Source organism: Balearica regulorum, chromosome 3 (genome assembly GCF_011004875.1).
Source record: "Balearica regulorum gibbericeps isolate bBalReg1 chromosome 3, bBalReg1.pri, whole genome shotgun sequence".
NCBI lineage: Eukaryota > Metazoa > Chordata > Aves > Gruiformes > Gruidae > Balearica > Balearica regulorum.
The window spans coordinates 110050394-110071589 of NC_046186.1; the positions used below are offsets into that span (position 1 = coordinate 110050394).

General features: G+C 39.4%; 1 protein-coding gene across 1 annotated transcript in view; it reads right to left on the reverse strand.

The window, feature by feature from the left end:
• Positions 1–21196, reverse strand: part of NRXN1 (neurexin 1) — a 733713-nt gene that overhangs the window by 17905 nt on the left and 694612 nt on the right. Inside the window, 1 exon segment of the mRNA XM_075749468.1 lies at positions 2617–2704. Within this exon segment, the coding sequence (XP_075605583.1) occupies positions 2617–2704 (88 nt within the window).

Sequence of the window (21196 nt, forward strand, 5' to 3'; positions counted from 1 at the left end):
CCTTAAGTTCCAGCCTAACATTAGGTGTAACTCAAATCCACATGGAGACGGCAGTGTTACTGAGATGGAGCAGTGCCTACAGGACTATTCATGGAGAGAGCTTATTCATAGGACTAAGTGACTAAGAGAGACAGATATGCTCGAAGTTATGACTTCAGTAACCCCTTTGGTTCATGTTGTTTCAAATACGAGAAAAGGACAAGGCCAATGAAGAGGGAGGCAAATTAATAGCTTTTAAGAGTTGAGAGTGGGAGGACAAATGACATTTTGATGTGAAGAATGACAGATAAAATGATCCAGACAATTGGGATTATGGAGAACATAATTCCTGTGCCAATCCATACTTTTTTAAAAAAGCAGTAGCAGTTGGGATCCAAGAAATGAAACAGTAAAACCATTCTCAAATAAAAAAAAAAGAGAAGTGTAGCTGGGCGACGAATGATAAGGTGAAATAGGAAAGCTAAACACCAGGATGTGAAGCTAATGGCAAGGTTTTGCAGGAAGACTAACGTTCACATTCCCCTTCTGGACCATAGTTTGGACAGAAATTAAAACCTTCATTTCAACTCTCCCATTCCTGCACCCACCAGCTAAATGACTGTGCATGGCTGCAGGACTACCAAGCATTGCAGCCCCCGATCTGAGGTTCAGAACAACCTCAGAGAAGAATTATTCTGAAAGGTCATTGGCTTTCAGCAAGCTGTAAGGCTGAGCCAATACGATTACATTTCTAATACAACAGCTGCATTCTAAGAGGGCTTCGGAAAAAAAATTAGTGCTAGGTAACTAATGTGTTGGTTTAGAGTTGCCTTATAAAATAAAAAAAAAAATAAAATTACTTACATTTACAGTAGATAAATGTCAATTTATCTATTGAACAGTGCTGCCCGAGTTAACTAAAGCAAGGAAGCAATTGGCATGGATGAGCTCAGAGCCGTATGAACTACTGCATTGACTCGTACTGGACAAAACAGTCTTGTTAAACTCAAGAATTTGAAAATGAGAAGGAAAAAGCAGGAAAAAAAAATCCTGGAAATTAATTTTCAAACTTTCAAAAGATGAATTCTTATCACAATTTCTAAATATCTTGCTCATGGTATCTGGGACTTCTGCAAGTGAAATGTCTTCCCAAGAGACATAAAAATGTGTAAGGTGTGTGTATCTGTTGCTGCTCAGTTTTAAGAATGCTCATTCCATCTTGTGGCATTTTGGAAAATGCTCTGAAAATTTTTTTATTGGCAAGCAAAAGAAACCAACACCAAAGTATTCTCATCAAATCTATAAATATCTTGGTTCCTGGAAGAGCTCTAATGCCACCCTGCAGGTCCATCAAACACTGAGACAAGTCATAAATGACTCTGCCTTTACTTAAATTTAAATAAATAACTTTTGCATGTGGGTATTAGGCTATGTGACTTCAAAAAGGAACCACGCATCTGCGTTTGAAGCAAAATTGCATTTATCTTAAGGCTATGTAGACATATTCCCTGCTTCCCAATTTGGGTGTTGTACTAAGATGGCTCAGTTTTGATTTGCATTAATGTACAGGCCAGTCTCAAATTTCATTGATTTCTATTTAAACTAAATATGTTAGTTCACAACAAATATATCTTAATTCTTTTATTATTAAGTATTATAGCAAGTACTGAAGAGTACCAAATTATCTAAACCAACTGACAGTAGGCGTGCTACCCAATAGCGCAGAATTCAAGTGAATAAGAAAAACTGAGACATATACGGTATCACAAGCTGTTCAGTCAGAAAAGGTAAAAGCTAACCCAAGCCAACAAAGAAAGCAGGAGCAGTTCATTTGACATTTTGGAATTTTTAAAGGTTATAGAGTAACATAATTCTTCTGATTGCTATTGTGAAGTTTTGCATTCCTTTCACATCTGTGATAAACATTTGGATTTTTAGAGAAGGTATGTAGTATTTAACTGAATATGAAGATAAGTGGGAAATTATATCAGTGAGAAAAATTAGTACCAAATCCCCATTATTTAGAGGGAGTAGGAGAGACATTACAAATTTTTTGTTCCGTGGAAAATACTAGAATGTCAAAACTTTTCATTTCTAATCAGAACTGAAACATACACTCTGAAAAAAGCCATAAAACCTTTTGAAATTTGAGACTGTTGTATTCTATGTCTTCGGGTTTTTAATCATTTATACAGTATTTCATACCATAAACAGTAATTCAAAATGAACTCTGCTTCATAATATGACACTTGAAATACTGTGCTTTCATCTTATTTGGGGAAAATGCTCAACGTACAAGCAATTGCAACATTTTTCTCCTAAATGAAATTGTCCTTCTTTATCATGACAATACAGTTGCAGGGGCCCCAGAACGCCCTTCCCAGTCCAGCCTCAGGTCCTCGGTCAAGCTATAACCTTTCTCAGATCACCACTATCAACCTGCTCCCATCCGTTGTCTCTGAAATAGCAAAGACCTATAGCAAACTCTCCCCCCTCTGCTGGCACTGCCATGTATAGAAAGGCCCCGATTCAACTTCTCCCTGCTATGTAAGAAAGGACTGCCCCGTTAAATGGGACTCTGGGGGACTGGAGCATGCAAATATGAAATAAAAGAAAGTAATAAAAAAGTTGACTAACCTAACCCACCTGAGCTCGGCTCACAGGGATCGATGTCCTCATCATCGCTAGGACATTCAGCCGAGGCCACCAGGATGTCATCTGTGGTCTGCAAAGAAGATAAAAGTCATAAAGATATATTTTAATTGACTGAACATGTTGTAAGATTCTCACTCACTGGCATTTCATTTCTTTTATTGCTCGGATTTATGCAAGGCCCAGAGCATTCCAGGCTTAATATTTAATAGCACAGTGACACTCTCCAACTCTGTATTAATGGGACTTTGCTTTTCAATTCGCACTTGTCAGGTTTTAGAAGAACTGTGTTAGATATCCAGTGCAGGCACTTAAACATTTTAATATTTTTTTGTAATAAGAACAGAAAGTAGAAGGATAGAATATATATACTGGGGCTGCTGGGCTTCCCTCTTTATCTCCAATATCTCTACTATGATATTACTGAAAACACTGAGAGCATTAAAAAAACGAGTCAAAATATTGAACTGCCTGCAGCTGGTGATGTTTTCTCCATTAATTGCACTTGCTTTCTCAGATGTAGAGCCCAAAAGAAGGAAAAGACGCAAACACAACTTTTATTGAGTTGAAAACTATTAAATGAAAAGAAAGTCAAGGAAAGAAAACAATAATAAACATATGCAGTGTCAGAAAGTATCTTCCTATTTTTTTAAATAAGCGAAAACATCCTGTTTTTTTAAATAAGTGAAATATTGCCTGAGTGCTGCGTTTAGGTCTGAGGCGCTCTAGGAACATCTGTCCAAAATGGGCTTGAACAGTTCTTCATACAAAGAAATCAAATAAATCAAGACAAAGGAGACAAACCAGGGGATGCATGATACAACACGCTATAAAGAAACGAAACCAAGGATTCCTATCTACTGCTTCTTACAGTGCAAGAACAAGGAGATATTCAATGAAACACTGAGGCAATCAATCTGAACCTGATAAAATGAAATATCTTCTGTTCAAGCCACCTCTGAGAACAGTCATTTATAAATGTAATAAGAACATCTACAGTTATTAGGGCAAATAATAGCAGGGAAATATAAACTGTCATGCTCCTGGTCATTTCTCAAGCAATTACTAATGAGGTTAGGAAGAAGCTTTTCCTATGGGCAAGACGTTTCATAACTGTCCATTTCAAGCTTCTCTTCACCTCACTGAAGGAAATACACAGAGACAATAAAAAGACTACATGATATTGAAACAAGCGGCCAAAGATATAGCAGGCAAAAAGCCATTCTTGGATTCCTGCACGATACATGTGCCAACGAAGAGATACAACCCATTTTGGTCCATGTGAAATATTATTTTTAGGTTGGTTGGGTTTTTTTGCATGAGTATACGAGAGGGAGATTACAATACATCAAAGTTATACTTCATCAATTTGAGCCTGAACATGTTAAAATTTTATGGCCAAAGCCTAACCAAAATTGTTTATCATTATTATTCTAACTGAAGTTTTAAAGCAAAGCATATTACGGTAATAGGCTTTTCTTTGTCACGCTTCAAGAATATTAATGAACATAATGCTTTCAGCACTTCTGTGAAGTAGGAAAGGGATACAGGAATACATTCATTAATATGTGAGGCATAACAAAGAAAAGCCCATTGTAAAAATATTATATTCTATAGGTAGAAGACTGAGGCATAAGAGAATGAAGTAACTTGCTGAAGGTAACCAAAAAGGCTATAGACAATGACTATGTTATGTCACAGTTTGATGCCGTAATCACAAAAAGATCTTTCCTTATAGCTGAGACAATTTATAGTTGGGGGAAACCACTCTGTAAACCTGTAAGGCTGCCAAAGTGAGCTGGCAGATTTGCAATGAGAGTTAAAGAGACCAAAAACAAACAAACAAAAGTATTCTAGTTGTCCATCCTTTCTGCCATGTAGAAAAACAGAGTTATAACAAAAGCCAGATGAAAACATCCTCTTGAATTTCTAATGTCCATTTCTTTTCCCCAAAATACAAACATTTAAGCTTGAAAAGTCAATATCTTAGTCTTTCTGTGGAAAAGCACCTATGTTTTTCCTAAAGTGTAAAGAAAAAATAAACAACCAGGTAACCAATAAAGCCTGCACATAAAACATTAACTCGTACTGTAAAAAGCACAAATAATAAGTATAAAAAAAGTACTAATAAGTATTGAAAAAAAGGATCATGCATCTCCCAAACAGTTTCAATTTGGTCAGTGAAACCATGGCATCATACATGGCCCATGACACTGGAGAAGACACAACACTTTTATGACCTGCAGCCGGAATACTGAACATTTACCAATTGATCGCTGGGGAACTGTACGCACACACCATTAAACAGAGAGCATCGTATGCACACATAATAATCATAGCAAGAAATGATGTTCTGTGAGATCTACTGGTTTAACTGGAATTTTGTTTAAGGGTGCTTTGGTACACGCGTGGATGAGTAGCCCTTGCAACTTGAAACGATCAGAGAGACTTATAGAATTATTGCAGTGCCTCTGATTATTCTTGATATAGGATAGTATGGTCAGAGTTTAAGTAACTCTACTTTTTGTACAGTTTGCACTGCATTCAAAATTACCAGAAAATAACTATGGAAAAATCCTACACTTTAAGTATCTTAATGTATGAGAGATACTTTGCTCAGTTACTTTTAAGAGGAAGTGTCAAAACTGCCTTTATAAAGTGACACTAATTCCAATCTATGGAAAGAATATTCACACTTCTACAAGAACAAAGGGATGTTCTTTACTGATAAAAGTGCGTGTATATTATGGGTACAGAAATGAGTAGTACCTTAAATAAATGTGAATACAGCACGTCAAGAAAGACCTCATTAATGTCTCAACGTGTTTAAAGGAAATAAAGTATGTTTCAAAATCAATACTAGATATAAAACTAATTTTGTTGCAAGCAATAAATCAAGTATCAGTATTTGAATAAGAAGGGAAGCAGTAAGATGGTGTGAAAAATGTTTTCTTCATACAAATATGTCAGGCAGAATTCCAATTTAAGTATCAATTAACAGATGTGTCACAACCTCCCCCTATTCTCCCCTTTCCCCAAACCCAAGCACCTCTTTCCTGCCACTCATAAGTATTTTTATCAGAAAAAAAGCCAAAGGCGCTGTGAAAGGCAAATGAGATGGCAGTGACCAAGCTGCAAATGGAAACCATTGGACAATCTAAAATGGGATTAAGAATTAGCTAAAACACTAGAGACATACATAAATTAAAGCAATACTTTGGGCCAACTACCAGACTTCTTTCTCCAGAAGAGCTCTGACTGACGGGAGTTTTCCTGAACAGAGAGCAGGATTTAGACCTGAGGGCCTCAGACAGCCATGGGGTACAGATCAATAATGCAAGACAGAGTAATATGTTTTACTTACTGCACATTATCTTTTCCTCATGCTTTTTAATTTGGACGGGAAGATTTAAAAAAAATCAGTTCTCCTAAGTGAATTGCAATTGTTGCTAGCACTATGGCTAATTTACAGGACACTGCTTCGAGCATTCTCATTAATCAAGGATTTAAAGTCAGTGGAAATCCCTTATTTACAGTGAGTGCCTAATAGGATAACATCCAACTGGCATCATCATAATACACGATCGGATTAGAATGTCTCTTGGGCAAGTTCTTCAAATTCATTTAAGAAGCGATACTCTAGTTGTAAGAGATTAAAAAAAATATTAAAATAGCAGGTGTACAACCTGGAAGGCCAGGCAGAATTTCTTTTGATTGCATCTTCTTTTCTTTGTCTATTTTCAGAGCTTTTCAGATTCATTCTGCGGATGTGGCTGTATGATTTTAAATGCAGTCCATTGTAATATGTGGCTTCTTAAAAAGTTGGACATCTGTTCACATTTCAGAAAAAGGATGGTAGAAAAAGCTTACAATTAACATGCCAATATAAAAAATGGACCAAAAAAAAAAATAAATCACATTTTGTAAAGCTAGAAGCCATTGCATAATGTAGTTTCTGACAATTATTCATGGGTGTGGCCCCTGCAGGAGTAGGTCTTGCTTACATCAGTCAGGTCTGCTTGCAAAAAAGAAGGACTTTGGGATTTGTCGCTTAGCCAAGAGTTTAAAATATCATTAACATGCCACCTTGCCCGAGGAAGGAAGTGGTGACTATTTCAAGAAAGTTCCTGGCCAGATCAAAAAATGATGCTCTAGTCATGGCTTAAATACAGTGACAGTCTGTAGCTGTGGATAAATATCAGGCTGCCCCAAAGGTTACTACCACGGGTTCAAAACAGGTACCAGCAATTATGGCTGTGCCCTTCTCAGAATGCTCTTTGAATGCTATGTCATTTAAAACAAAAAAAAAAAAAAAAAAAAAATTGCAAATGAATAAACAATACAGGGAAGTAATTTTTTTTGATTAATCAGTTTTTTGTGTGACTGGGCATAAATACATACCATCTTACTCAGTTTTTATGTATGAAGCCTGTTATACCTGAGGGTACCAGAGAAATATGATCTAAAAATTAAATCACCAATCTGAATTGTGCATTCATTAACAGTATAATGGATCCTGCGTATTTTCTCCTGTAGTATTCCACCAGCTCTCCTTTAAATCATAGCACCCTACAGCTACTCTGAATATAGGTTATTCCTTTCTTGTTCAATAATATACTTTATCCCATGAGAACTGCAAGCAAATCCAAATTACACAAGTTAAAAACTAGCAGTCCTAAATTATTATATGTATTATAAACAGCATAACTGCTTGTGACTACTGTTTAAATTATTTCAGATGAGAACTTCAACTGTGTAATCAAAACTATTCTTATTTATTTGTACAGCTGTGGTGCTTAATGATACCAGCCAGGCACCATTGTGCTTGGTGCTGAAGGCAGCTGGAAGGAAAAGGTTCTGCTCTGAGGAGCTTCCAGTTTGAGTCCAGACCAGACACAAGAAATGAGCGGGAGAGAGGGGAGCAGAGGATGAGAAGGGTCAGGTGAGGACGCCACTGATAAGCGCTAGCGCTTACGCAGGCTCTGATCTAGCAAATTCTCCAAAAGGATGCTCCGAGATGGCAGGAAGGGAGGTCAGGAAGAAAAGAGGCAGAGGGAAGCCAGGCAGGAGCCTGCGGCTGGCCAAGGAGGTGCTGGGAACAGATGGTGCCTGGAGAGCACCGCCGAGGCTACAAGCCTCTCCCAGGAAACTCGGCGTATTTAAAACCCCGTGCGGTGAGCGCAGAGGTGAGGGCAGCCGGAGCGGTGCAGGCAGCACCGACAGCCCGGTGGTTAAGGCAGAGGGGGATGGAGCATGGTTGTCTTGGGTGGGCAAGTAACAAAGAAAGTGAGAAATTAATGGTAAGGTCACGGGAGGGAAGGGGACGAGGCGGTAAAAGGGGACGGCCAGGATACAAGGGAGTTGATATCCACCGACCTGATGATGTGAAGATTAATGGGTAAGAATTTAAGGACTGTTAATGAATGACTGTCTGAAAACATACTTTCAGATGCTAGGAATTTAAACCTCTAATTTTCCTTCTCCCCTTTTCTGAAATGCTTGGTCATCCTCTCTCATTATATTACTTCATTTTTCCTCCTGAGAAAAAGCTTATTCAAATACTTGCCATTTAGTTCAGAGAGAACCAGCTACAACTGATATTTAAACACAGAGGTCTGCTTCAGCTTAGCAGAAGGGTATGTAGCTACAGCCGTGGTATAAACAAAGGTTTTGGAAAACCAACAGATATACGGCACTGTCTTCTTCATTCACTGTTGCAAATTTTCCTTTAAAAATATGGTTCATGCAATGTCTCCAGAAGGGAGCTTAGAGCAGTCATTTTGTGCTTTTGCACTGGACACATTAACTTCTGAGGCAGTGAAGGACTTTCCTAAAAACCAATCCCTCATATATATATTCCTTTTTCCCCCCTATTTTTCTTTTAAAGGAAGGAATAAAGTAACCCAAACCAATGGGAATGCTGGCAGAAACCAACAGGGTATGAAAAATCACAAAAGAGTCCATGTGGAAAAAAATCAAACTTCAGTTTTTTGGGATGGGATTAACTGCACAATTTTCTAGCCAAGACTGTGTAATTTAAATTTAATTTTCTGTGTATGAAGCAGACCTCTGTGACTGGTTGTTGAGACAGTTGTAGAGAGAAACTCGGGTATGTCACATTAATCAGAGGTACTCCAGCTAGCTTCTCCCTGGTGTTAATAACCTCCCATTGCATGAGGCAGTTTGCTGAGAAAGATGCTATAGTGATCTAGCAGTAATATCAGCTCCAGATGACACGCTGTTTGGACAACTGCCTCTAAAGTTGTATTTAACCTGCTATAGGTCAAACAAGTACATGTGCATCAATTACTGCTCGTCCACCCACATACAAATAACTACTTTCTCGGTGCTGTGCTACAGAAAAATGGTATTACTGGGCATGGATATTAAAATGCTAATATTTCAAGTGCATACACAATATTTATTGTATCTTTTATTAACTGCTGTCATTATTACTCTGTAATGTGCAAATACAGCAACTGAAAATCGAAACACTTTCTCAAAACGGGCTTTCATCTAATTAACGCCATCATTTTATTTTTTGAATTGGTCAGTGTTTGACACTGGCAGAAAGCAAAAGCCTTGATTAGCAAGTTCCTCTCACAGAAGAAACGTCTAGGCTATAATAACCAAACACAGTAAGGCGTTTCAGTTAATGAAATCAGTGCTGCAGAAATTAAACTCTGAGGTGTAGGTAAAAAACTCGGATGCCCTGCAGGCCGCCTCCAGCCTCCGTCCCCGAATCTCAGCGGTGATGGGAACGTGGCTGCCCCACACAGCAAAGCAGAAGAACCTTATTTCTAGCCTTCACCTCTCGACATAAACTGCAGAAAGTCTGTTTTGCCACGTAAGAACCTTAAAATCCACGGTATTATTTCCATGCAGAGCAGCATTTGTATTACTTCTCCAGCTCCCCTCTTCCTCTGAAATATCTAAATTCTCAGGGGTAAAATTACTACAAATAGCGGAAATCTATTTGAGAAAACGACTTATAGTAAAATAATGTCAACAAAATTGCATGGCTTTCCTTTGAGCTCTCAATTTGAAGTTAAGTGTTTTGGTCAAAGTCTTAGAGCCATTTATCTCATCTGGAAAAAGGCAGAAACAGAGCTAGAAAATCCACCTGCTTTTCACCTGGACTGCTAGCCAGGCAGCACTCTGCATTAATCTTTAAAAATAAAAGTATTACTAATTAAAAATAAGTAAATAATGCATTTTTTTTCCTATCAGGACATGTCCCTTACCTCCTGCAATGCAAGAATAATGTTAGTCTCACAGATGTAGACCAAAACCATTTTCTATATTAATTTTATTTATGAATGCCTCTTTTCTTGTCCCCTTGTGCAACTTTTTGGGAGCTGCTGTCTGGAAAACTAACCCACTGTTTTTTCTTCCCTGCTTCTCTCCCTGTTAGGCCACTCATGAAAATGCATACATCTCCATCAATATATTTTTCACTGTCCACTCTTCCATATCTAAAGGCCTTGCAGGGCGGAATTTACCACCACACCCAGTGCGTAACAGCAGGGGCTAGTTTGGACGCCTCTGCCTGAACCGAGCTGACCCTGCGCTCGCCGTGGTTCTGGGAAGCGGGGCGAGCAGCAGTCACACACAGACGGAGCATCAGGGACGGCAGTTGCCAGTTCTCAGTTTTCAGCAGGAGGAGGGTGGTTTATTTTTTGGAGTAATAACTTCATTACTTGATCCAAGTCCTAAGTTATAGCGCAGGGTATGGTATTTATAAAGGGAACAACCAATGTTTACCGTGAATGTTGGACTAATGTTTCAAAACGGTGCTGGCTATAATGAAGGGTGAACTGTGCATCTTTCACACCCTTCACGTCAAGGCCAACTCGTGTCACAAAAACCCAATGGCACATTTTGCATGAGGAGTCATGCCATCATCACGCACGCTTCTGCATAGATAAAAACCTAAATTTGTTTTGCAGTGCCAGAGGAATGGACCGACATTTGACTGAAAATGGTACGACACGGTATTGCTCACGATTGATGCAGAACTACAGGTACAACGAAAAGACCAAACTGTTTCTATCCCTCCTGCTGGAGGTACTGGGGAGGGGCGGCTGGCTGGGAATAATGAACGTACGAGCTCTGTACCATGTCTGCATTGCTCTTTCCTACACATCCCGCTCTCTCCCTCCCTTCTGCAGTGGGGCTGACGGACACGGGATGTCACGTTCCTGCTCTTGGGAACTGCCGGCTGACCCCGCAGCTCGGTCTGCCCGCAGAGCCCCGAGCAACCCACGTGAGGTTGCAGGGAGAACCAGCCCAGTGGTTTCTCATGCTGGAGAAAAAACACAAATGAAGAGCCATGGCCTGAACGTTATCCCTGAAAGTAAATCTTGAGATGCAACACGGCAGAGAACAAATCACTGGCACCTAACGGCATAATGCCCAGTATATTACGGATACCATGCCATTTGTTAAAGCAGTCATGGCTTGGACAAAGAATGGATCGTCATGTTATTTCTTTCTCATTTAACTTCTAGATTCACAATGGTGTAACATTTCTGTTTCCAAAAGCCATCCCTTTTTTGCTTATTATCACTCTGCAATTACAAATGCTTCTGTCACGGATCACACTGATCAGAAGCTGTTCTTCTCTTCAACTAACTTTTCATCCATATTTCCCCCAGGTAACTAAAATAGCTCGAAAACAAGAGACAGGTAATCTGTGAATTGCTTAAAATTAGTCACTTGTGCTTTCTTTACGAGATTCTCTTCAGAACATGCATATCCTTCTCTCATAAACACCATACTTCATTACAGAACAACAACAACAAAAATGCAGTTTGATTTTTGTTTTGGTTTTACATTTGCACTAAACCTAAAATAGATGGAATGGAATGTGATTGATGAAATGCAATCCTATTATTTTCTCCTAGGCAAAGAAATAATTTTGTCTCTAAGTATGAGAGAAATGTTTCTGGGTATTATGCTTGTATTTTCTGATATAATTTTATTTTTAGCCATCTCTTTTGCTGAAGTAAACATTTTGGTCTCCATTAATTCTGAACTCACAAAACACAGTGGAGACTTTTGCAGGTTCTTTTTTTTTTTTTTATCCTTTTTTTTTAACCCAGAGACTCCATGCTTATTAAACTGCAACATTACAACAACGATAGCAAACCTTTTAATTTACATTCCTGTATTGCTAATCACACGTACAGAGATTGTTGAATTTTTGGAATATGAGACTTAATTGCATTTGTATTCATCTCAGAAAACTCAGGCATAGAGTTATTAAAGACTTCAAAAATGACTATTTGAGTTTTTGGTGGGGAAGTGAGCTTATTTTTAATTGACCAGTGAGCTGATAACATAGGCTATTATTTTGCAATTTAATCACATGGTTTAAGACCATTCTTAGCAAAACTTAATAAAATTAAAGGAAAGACTGGAATGACTTAGTTATGAAAATCTCCCTTATACAGCAAAGTTAGAAAGGCACTTAAGTTGAACTACATTTCCATTCTTTTTATACAATTATGGTACCGCCAGTTTGACTTACTGTGAGTATCCATGACTATTAAATTGTGCCACACAAGAGTATCTTGCTCCACTGATATCCATGGGAATTTTATTACCAGTCTCAAAAGAGAGGAAGGCAAGAAAAGCCCTTCACAAGGAACATTTCCTGCAACTAAGATGCTGTCTCTGTTCTCACCTTATTTTCAGGGTGGAAAAAGCTTTTCTATCATGTTTCAAAACACAGAGCACAAAATAGTAATTTTAGAAGAAATGTAGAAAACTGCATAAACTATCAGACTGCTTTTTAATCATTTAGGTAAACCAGCCCTCTCATCACGCCCCAGAGAGAGACAAGGGAGAGACAGAGGCAGTAAAGAGAAAACATGTGATCTTCTATTTAACACTGACCTACCCACACTAAGTCCTTCAAGTTCATTTGAGCATGTTTTTCACTCAAGGCAGATTAGTTTAAGTCAGCTGGAGGGGGGAAGCATCTGCTGGTATCCCTCTCCCAACCCTAGCTTCCCTCTCCTCCAGGAAAGATGAACACCAGTACCACTGCCAACACGTTCCTTCCTTAATTTTTATAATAAAGACTGCAATTTAAAACTCTCAAGAGGCTAAGGTGGCATGCTGTTCCCTCCCAGATACTGGCTCCTTTGTCACGTCTTGTCCCGCAGTATCACCAGGTTACACAGCTTTACCCAAAGCGGGGAAAGGAAAATTGAAGCTGGCTTCCCACTAACCTTTTACATACGGCCCTTTCAAACATCAAACCGTTAGTTCCACTACTAAAAAATTTGCCATATTTCCTTATTTTAATGTTTTAATCTAAAAACTCAGACAACATTAGCAAGACCAGGGCAAGTACTGAGGAAATAACCTTACTAGTTTTGCAGGGCAAAGAAATACCTTATGGAGCTTTGTTCTGCAAGTGCAACTTGTTAATCCTAACAAGAGTTAGATATACATGCATTGGAAGGAGACAATGCCTAATTGCCTTTCGATTAAAATAAGACTTTCATTAAAGCCACTGTTTTGGAGATAGATACAATTAATTAGATAGTTTCTGAAAGTGTACATTTGTCACAGAGGTATTTGGGTTTGTTAATGATGCCTTTATTTCATAAGTGTGTAACAAAGGGCACTCAAAAGCCAGGTGAGGAACATGCTGCAGGGAAGCAGCAACGCTTTGCAGCCCGGGAGATGCCCTAGGTGATTGCTCTAGGTGGGAGTGGTACATCAGGTGGCATCGTTTAGCCTTCAGGAACCTATGTACCATTAATTCTCTCCAGGCTTCAATTTCCTTAAGTAATCACTTTCAAAAAAAAAAAAAAAAAAAAAAAAAAAAAAGCAGAAACAGTTTAAATCTGTGTTACTTGGATAAGAAAAGTTTTGTCTCTGTCACTACTTCAGTGCTGTGAATTCAATATACATCATAGAATAGTATGATACCTACTCTTAAGTCACATTGCTTTCCATTTTGAAGATCTTGTTTGCAATTGCTCTTCATTTTATCAAATTAGCTATTTAAAGATACATTCCAACCTGCTGGTGCTTTTTTAAGCCTGGGTGTACCGAAATCACAAGTCTACATGCATGCACACATATTTTTTAATGAAACTGTCCCATAACTTCTCAGATTAGGTGAAGTAAAAACGAAAAAGAAGATGACAGGCAGAGACATTATTTACATGCAGACATTGTTTGCAACCATGTTGTTAAGCAGGAACCTTCACTTTCATCACTTGTATGAAAATCTACCCAAAGGTGTCAACCCAAAGGAAAACTGCAGTTCACACAGGAGGTCATCTGGGTTTGGGACCTACAAATATGGTCTTTCTTCGGAGTGTAGGTAGTGGTTTTCCAGTACCAGAGAGAGGACCTGAGACCTGGGAGATAATTTCTCCTGTGCTGTCCATAATGCTGCTGCTGACATTTGGACAGTGAGGAGGAGTAGGCCCGACTTGAATAGGAAGGAGAGAAAAATCAGGCTTGGAATAAAGGTAAGATGGGATGCTGAGATGAAGGTCCAGAAATGTGTGAAAGATAACTAAGATAAGGTGCTGGAGGATTTGGGAAGAGGAATGAAATGCTGTGCTTATTGTAAAGCTGGGATGCGAGGAGGACCATTAAAAAGGGAAGAGAAGACTGGGGGACAAAGAGTCACAGGAAATCAGCAAAATAGAGCTCAAAAGAGCAATGGGCATGGAGAGACTTGGGATGAGAAGAAAGGATGCTGGACCAGCCACTAGCAGGAAAAATTATGGGTTTGTAGCCATCAGAACAGACATCAAGATTTCATCTTCCCATCCGTGTCAGCAGTCATCTGTTAATCACTCTAGCAGAGATTTCAACTTTTCTGCAGATGTCTGGTGCATGAGGATCCATCATCTTGACGGACATAACCCTAAGAGTCTTACTAATCACTGTTATCTCAGCCTCAGAGCTCTGCAAGGTGGATCCACAGCCTCCAGCTGTGCCAGCCATCCACTTTGGGGTGTCAGTTTGATAGTGCATAGTGGAATACGTTTCTGTAGTTGGTTTTTAAAGCAACTGGAAAAACTACAAGCAAAAGATTTGATTTGGAACATTTGAAGTGTGCAAGGGAACAAATGCCCAACAATTAGGGGATGCCAGAGCTTGAGTCTGATGTGAAGCCTTAATTCACATGCCTTGTGCCTGCACAATCTGATGCCATCTTTAGTAACATGCTGATACATATTAATAATAACATATTTGAATGTCAGCTGGTGTAAAGCTATATGGTTCCAGAGAAACAAAATGTTCACCCTTCAGTTGTTTATTTGGTCCATCATTTTTTGTCAAATCATTTAAAACTGAAAGCTCAAACCCATACAAAATTATCTTAAACTTGAATCTGCTTAAGGCTACATACTAACCGCTGTTCTGACTGCAACACGGCACGTTTCTGAGACATGCTCCAAAGATATTTCTGTTATGAGGTAATCCAAAAAATCTAAGTTAAAATGATTAAGTCACATAAAGTCTGATGTTTCATCTTCATTATTACACTATGAGCAATTACTAGGAATATGGCAGAGAATTTAAAATTGAATGCAAAGTGAGAAATTAACCATCCATGCACACCCCAGTTATTCAGTATGGCATTATATTTTAACAAGGTCTTTCCATTCTCTGGCAAGAGCCTATAAGTTATCTTTTTTTATTTCTTTGCATAAGACCTTATAATTGTATTTATTGAAATACAGTACAAAAGCAAGGAAATGTCATTTGATTGGAGCACAAACAGAAAGTGTAAGGTTACTCTTTAAAAAAAGATCATGTAGGACCCAGGCTCAAACTCAGATGGGAGTCTAGAAGAAGTTCTCGTTGGTGCAACTGAGACATTCACATTCAGTTGGGTCCCTAAATAGGTGAGCTATGCCAGGAAGGAAAGGCTATAATTAAACTCCCTGAGTCTGTCAGTCTTGCCTATACGGTAATGTTATTATGATATAAATGAAATTAATTAAAACCAGTATAACTCCCAGGTGGATAAATTTATGCTGGGGAAAAAGACCAGATGTTCTCTGCACAGCTTTGGAGGACAGTGTAAGCTACCTCCAGCCAGGCCATGGTTTTACTCCGTGCATCAACAGGAGAAGTTGAAATGGTCAGGCTGCACTGGTTCATGTATACCCGTGCGATGGCAGCAACACGGTGTGTCAGACCCTTTATGGGGCCGTTACACTCACGCTGACGCGCTCCGTGTGTCTTGCTGCGTTGCAATCTTCACTACACCTCAACTCTTCAGGTTTAGCTCTGTTCCCTGTAACAGCTACATGCTGCTGTAAGAGCAAACTGCGCACACAACCAAAACAATACGGACCAACATATGAGAAAATCTGAATTAAATACAACTATTTCACTCCTTCTCCCACTGGTTCAACATCAAGCATCCAGGCAGTTTGTCATTGTCAGCATGCCCTGAGCTCCTCAAGTTGGACAGCCATCAAGGGTCAGGGTCATGTTCAAGTCTCTTAAGCTTTTATGAGTCTGAGGAAGCTTCAACACTGTTTCTTTCCCTGTGTACAGGGAGGTGGTTTTTTCTTTCTTCTTTTTTTTTTTTTTGGTTTTGTTTTTAAAACACCTTTACAAAAACATGTAATGACTAGATTCCCCAGATTTCTTAATAAACTGTAAAACTACCTTTGCACATTGCCCATTGTTGATTTCTCACGTCTTTAGTATTCTTTGGCTCTACACAAGAGACCCAACCTCCTCCTCTTCTACCTCTGTTCTACTGAGGTCTCTCCTTTGGAGCATGAGACCTCTCTCTTTTCTCTAAAATCACTGCAAGATCAATTTTTTATAACCTCTGCTCACCTTTGTCTCCCTGCTGAAGACTTCTAATTAGCCTGCTTGGATGATCGAAGTCCTCTGTTGCTCTACCTTTCGCAGTCATTGTTCAGACTTCACTGCAACCCCGGGTGAAATTATTTCATCTGTTGCTCTCTGTTCATCATAATGATAATGGAGTAATACTCTTCACTTAACATCACCCATGTATCACGAACCTTAATATCCGTAATAAACTTCAACACAGAGGAACAGATTTTGAGCTGCTTGGAATGGACTTTGCAGGAGCTGCCTGCAAAGCACTGTTCAACCCCTCTCCTCCTGGATCAGCTATCAAGCAGAAAAAATAGTACTCAGAAGCATATGAATCTATACGAATGTTTTACACTACGGCACCAAACAGGCGGGTACTCCTTGGCTGCTCTGTGATGCACCCTTTGCCATTCGGGGCATCCCGTGCTAGTTTTATCCAACCACACAAAGAGGGAATTGAGACCCAGAACCTGGCCAAAAAATATTACATAAATGCAAGTTGTATTGTTAGGGTCCCTCGAGAAAACTATACGTATGCAATGGTGTATTTAAGTGCTTTGAGTCAAAGAGCTCCTAATAAGCAGAGACACAACCTACATCACAACGTGCAGCAATTTGAAATAAGAGAAAAAACAACTCTGAAATGTTATTTTGATTGATTTTTACAGAACACTAATGTAACATCTAAGCGCTCAGACGAAGAGAAGGAAAAACTCCACAAGTTAGGTGAGACTGCCCACAGAGAATTGCTTCACCTGATCACATCAATTTGCAGAGATTAATTGTACGGAAGGAGCCACACAATGTTGAATTTCATGATAAATGGACACTATGACAGCAAACGATTTCCCCTAATGTTCCATTATGCTTCTCAACATTTGAAATTTAATTACTTGGAAAAAAAATAAAAAACGCAAAAGCCATCAATACCCTCACCATCACATGGTATTTTCAACTTGAGAAGGCATTTTGTGTCACCGTAAAGAAAACTTCAGGTGTGAACCCAAGGGAGGCAGATCTCAGACATTATGACAATGTTGCTATAGCAATTACTTGTGGGAATGAGCATCAGTCGCATTTTAGCTCTCGAGCCTACTGCTCAGCTCATGCATGCTGTTCATAACCAGAATATAAACTGCCTGATGCTTATTGTATCCTAATAAGATTTGTAAATTACTTATAGTGATGTACTTCCAATAACTAGGAATGGAAGAATAGTTTTTCTTACTAATATTTAATCATGTTCAGGAAACCCCTTTATATCTATGCATTCAGTGAGATATTTCAACTGCTCTTTTCTATGAAGTCAAAGTTATATAAATATATTCTAAAAGCAATCAATTACATTTTCTGAATTATTGTGCATAATACATTATTCAAATGGGGTCTGCTTTGAATAGCAGTTATTTAAGATCAGATTAATATTTGGAAGCAAAGGAAGAAGAACTTAGATCGAGATAAAATTTTATAACCATGCAGCATAAACGAGGGGTGTGAAAACGCAGTGTTCAAGTATTCTCAAAAGCCCAAGCAGCAGATAAAGCAGAAATATCTGAATCACCCTTGCATGTATTTTGTCCATTTAATAGTACTTTACTGCTCAGCTAAACTAAATTTTCCTGGCTACATTCATTAAAAATAAATATAATTGTGCAATGCTTGTGATATTAACGGGCAGCTTCAGGCCTCAAATCAAAACCTCAGAGCCAACGCATCCCAGACTTCGGGAGGGTTTAGGTTTGAAGCGAGTTCCGTCTAGCAAAGCAATCTATGACCATAAAACTCACAGACACGGACAAACTACCTCCGCAGACCAGGCCCTCCAGGGTGCTGAAGTCATATACTCAGCCGGCTAGAAGCACTTTTGTCAACCTACTGTTCTTTAATCCCCAATTAATTTTATTAATTCATCTTATACTTTTAAAACTGCTTCAGCAGCCAGAACAGGATGGGTCCTAGGAGCGTATAACGCTTAATTTCACAACGAAGTCTTTGGTAATGAAAGATCCGCCATGGTACAGAGTGCCCTACATAGACGAGGCCACAGGGGACCTGGCCATGTTCTGTATTTGCTTACCGAGATGACAAAACTTCTCACTAAACTCTGTCAGATGCACAGTGAGGCAGTTCTTTTACATTTCCTTCCAGTATCTGCAGCCTATCGACTTAATATACACATATTTCAGCATGTCTTAATATTTTGCTTCAGCATAATGAAAACGTTTCAGCCTCCCTCCTTTGTTCTTTCCAGACTTCTTCTGCAGCAACGTCTGAATTAAAGTAGGTAAAAAATATCTACTTATGCAAATTACACTCAGATATTTTTGGGGGGATGAAAATCCTAGCAAAAAAATATGTATAACTGAGTGCTCTCTGAGCAAAGCAATGATTTCTCTAGGGTTTTTTTGTCTCAAAATAAAATCCACGAGCCCTTTCCAACACGTGAAAGTCATACATCTTAACTTCATCCATCAATGTGTGGAGTAGGCTAGCCACTCCCTGTAGTATTCTTACAGGTAACAGAGCAAAGCCATTTTCTGAAACGCACTTGACACTTGCTAATGCTTAGCCTGGAAGTACCTGCTTTGTTTTTAGTGCACACAGCCTGCCCTCTCAACCTTTGGCTTATTTATGTTTTTTTAAAGCCCAAACAATAAACCAAGAGGTAATTGATACTCATAATTAGCAGTTGTGTATAGAGCTGCTCTTTAGCTTCCCTGCCCAATTATCCACATCAAAAATAGATGAGGAGAGGATGAGGTTGACATTTAAAAGTACAGTTCTCTTGATGGACGACAGAAATACGGACATCTGCACAGTCTCAGGGGCTTTACTGACTGGGGAAAAGATGTCTAGGAAACTCATCTGTAACTCCCACCCCGTAATACGGGGGACACCCTGACACAGAAAAAGAAGGGAGCCTGACATCCACCCCAGAAAGCTGGGACTAGGGAGGCCTGGGCCCTGCAGAGCTGAGGTAGCCTCTCCCAGGTCACACTCTGCCCCGGGACGCAGTCCGCGATTTTGCTCTGAACTTGAACCCTGCTGATGTAATTCTTACTCCTTCTGCAATCTTGAAACCTAGCTCCTGGTTTCTTTATTACCCACAACACCAGGTAGCTGGTGTAATGCTGCAGACCCAAGCAAAAGTCTGCTGTCATGCCCTCTCCTATCCTGCCGTTTACTTGTAAACACACAAAATCTCCAAATGCCCCCAGTCCCAGCTTTTTAAAACAACACAGAACTCAGACAAAGCCTGTTTTCCAGGACTGCAATGAGAAATACACATTTCCCATTAGATGGCTGCTATTTGCCTAATTCATATGGGGTTTATCGCTGGAAAAACAAAGGAAATTAAAGCCTTCCCGGCAGCCTCAAATCCTTTTTTGGTTACGGATTTCCTTCAGGAGAAACGATCACCTTGGCGTGTATAGCTCCACACTCGCAGCTTTTTACAACGGCTTCCAATTAAAACAGCAGGACGGAGAGCGAACGGCTGGTTTCTTCCCCCTCAAACCTTCCACACCCACGGCTCGGTTTTGCTCGAACAACGTCAGGACGGCTTTACGCGGAAAGCACCTCAAGGAAAAGGCGGGCGCTAACCCACCATGAAGAGAGGGCTGGCTGATAGTCTCCAAATGGGTAATCGGAGAGGAGTAAGTATTTTGCTTCCTAAAGGCAGGACAGGGCAGGGGTCCCCGCCAGCGGCTCCCATCTGCTATTGAGCAGAGAGCACGGCAGCACCGCCCCACCGCACCTACTGCCGTCGCTCCTCCGTGACTCAACGGGGCACAGCGAATGCCGGCGGATGGGGTGTTTTCAGTGATTCTGCTCTGAAAGTTAAATCTGCCATTATAAGATTAAGTCAATTTGTACTTCGGGAAGGCTGTTATTCCCTGTATCAATTTAATAGGAGCGGACTGAGCACTAGGCGGTTCTCACGTACACAGAAAATGTATGTACAGTGAGTGCCACCACCGCACGATGCCGTAAATCAGGTGTTCTGGTAACGCTGGAGCAAAGCCTCAGAGAGGTGATTATAATCCCCAAATGCTGACTTGGAGATGGCAGACTTCTCGCAATGGCATATGCAATCATAGTGAGCACTTGCAAAATTTATTCTCCATTAAACATGTAGCATAAGTATCAATAAAGATCATTTGTCGTCTTTTCCTTTACTACCAATCTGACCTTGTTGTTAATAAAAGTAAGAAACAGCTTTTTTCATCAATACAGGAACACATGTAGATTGATATTTATCACTACACAGTCTGCTCAGAGCCTTTCTAGTTTTCTTTGAAGGATCACAAATTATTCACAACACAGCGTGGTTTCTTCAGTGATCACATCTGATGCATTTTATACAACATCCTTGTTTTTGTATCTGATATCAAACCCTGTAAAACACATCATTTTATGGGGAACCTGAAATTGGATTCCTCTGCAACAGAACATTTCCTCCCTCGACTGTCTGCAGCACTTTATAAAATATTTATTGATAGGATGCCTAAAAATACACATAGACCAGCACAGCTTTAAGATGGATAACTATTTAGCAGCCATAGACTAGATTTCACACCACAGGGTTCTTATTAGGCATAGTTGCCTAGAAATCACACTTATTTTCTGACATATGATTATAAATATTTTCATTTAAAATGAATAATTCAGTTCACTGAACAGATAGAATTATGTAATTTTTACTTCTTCAAGGTTC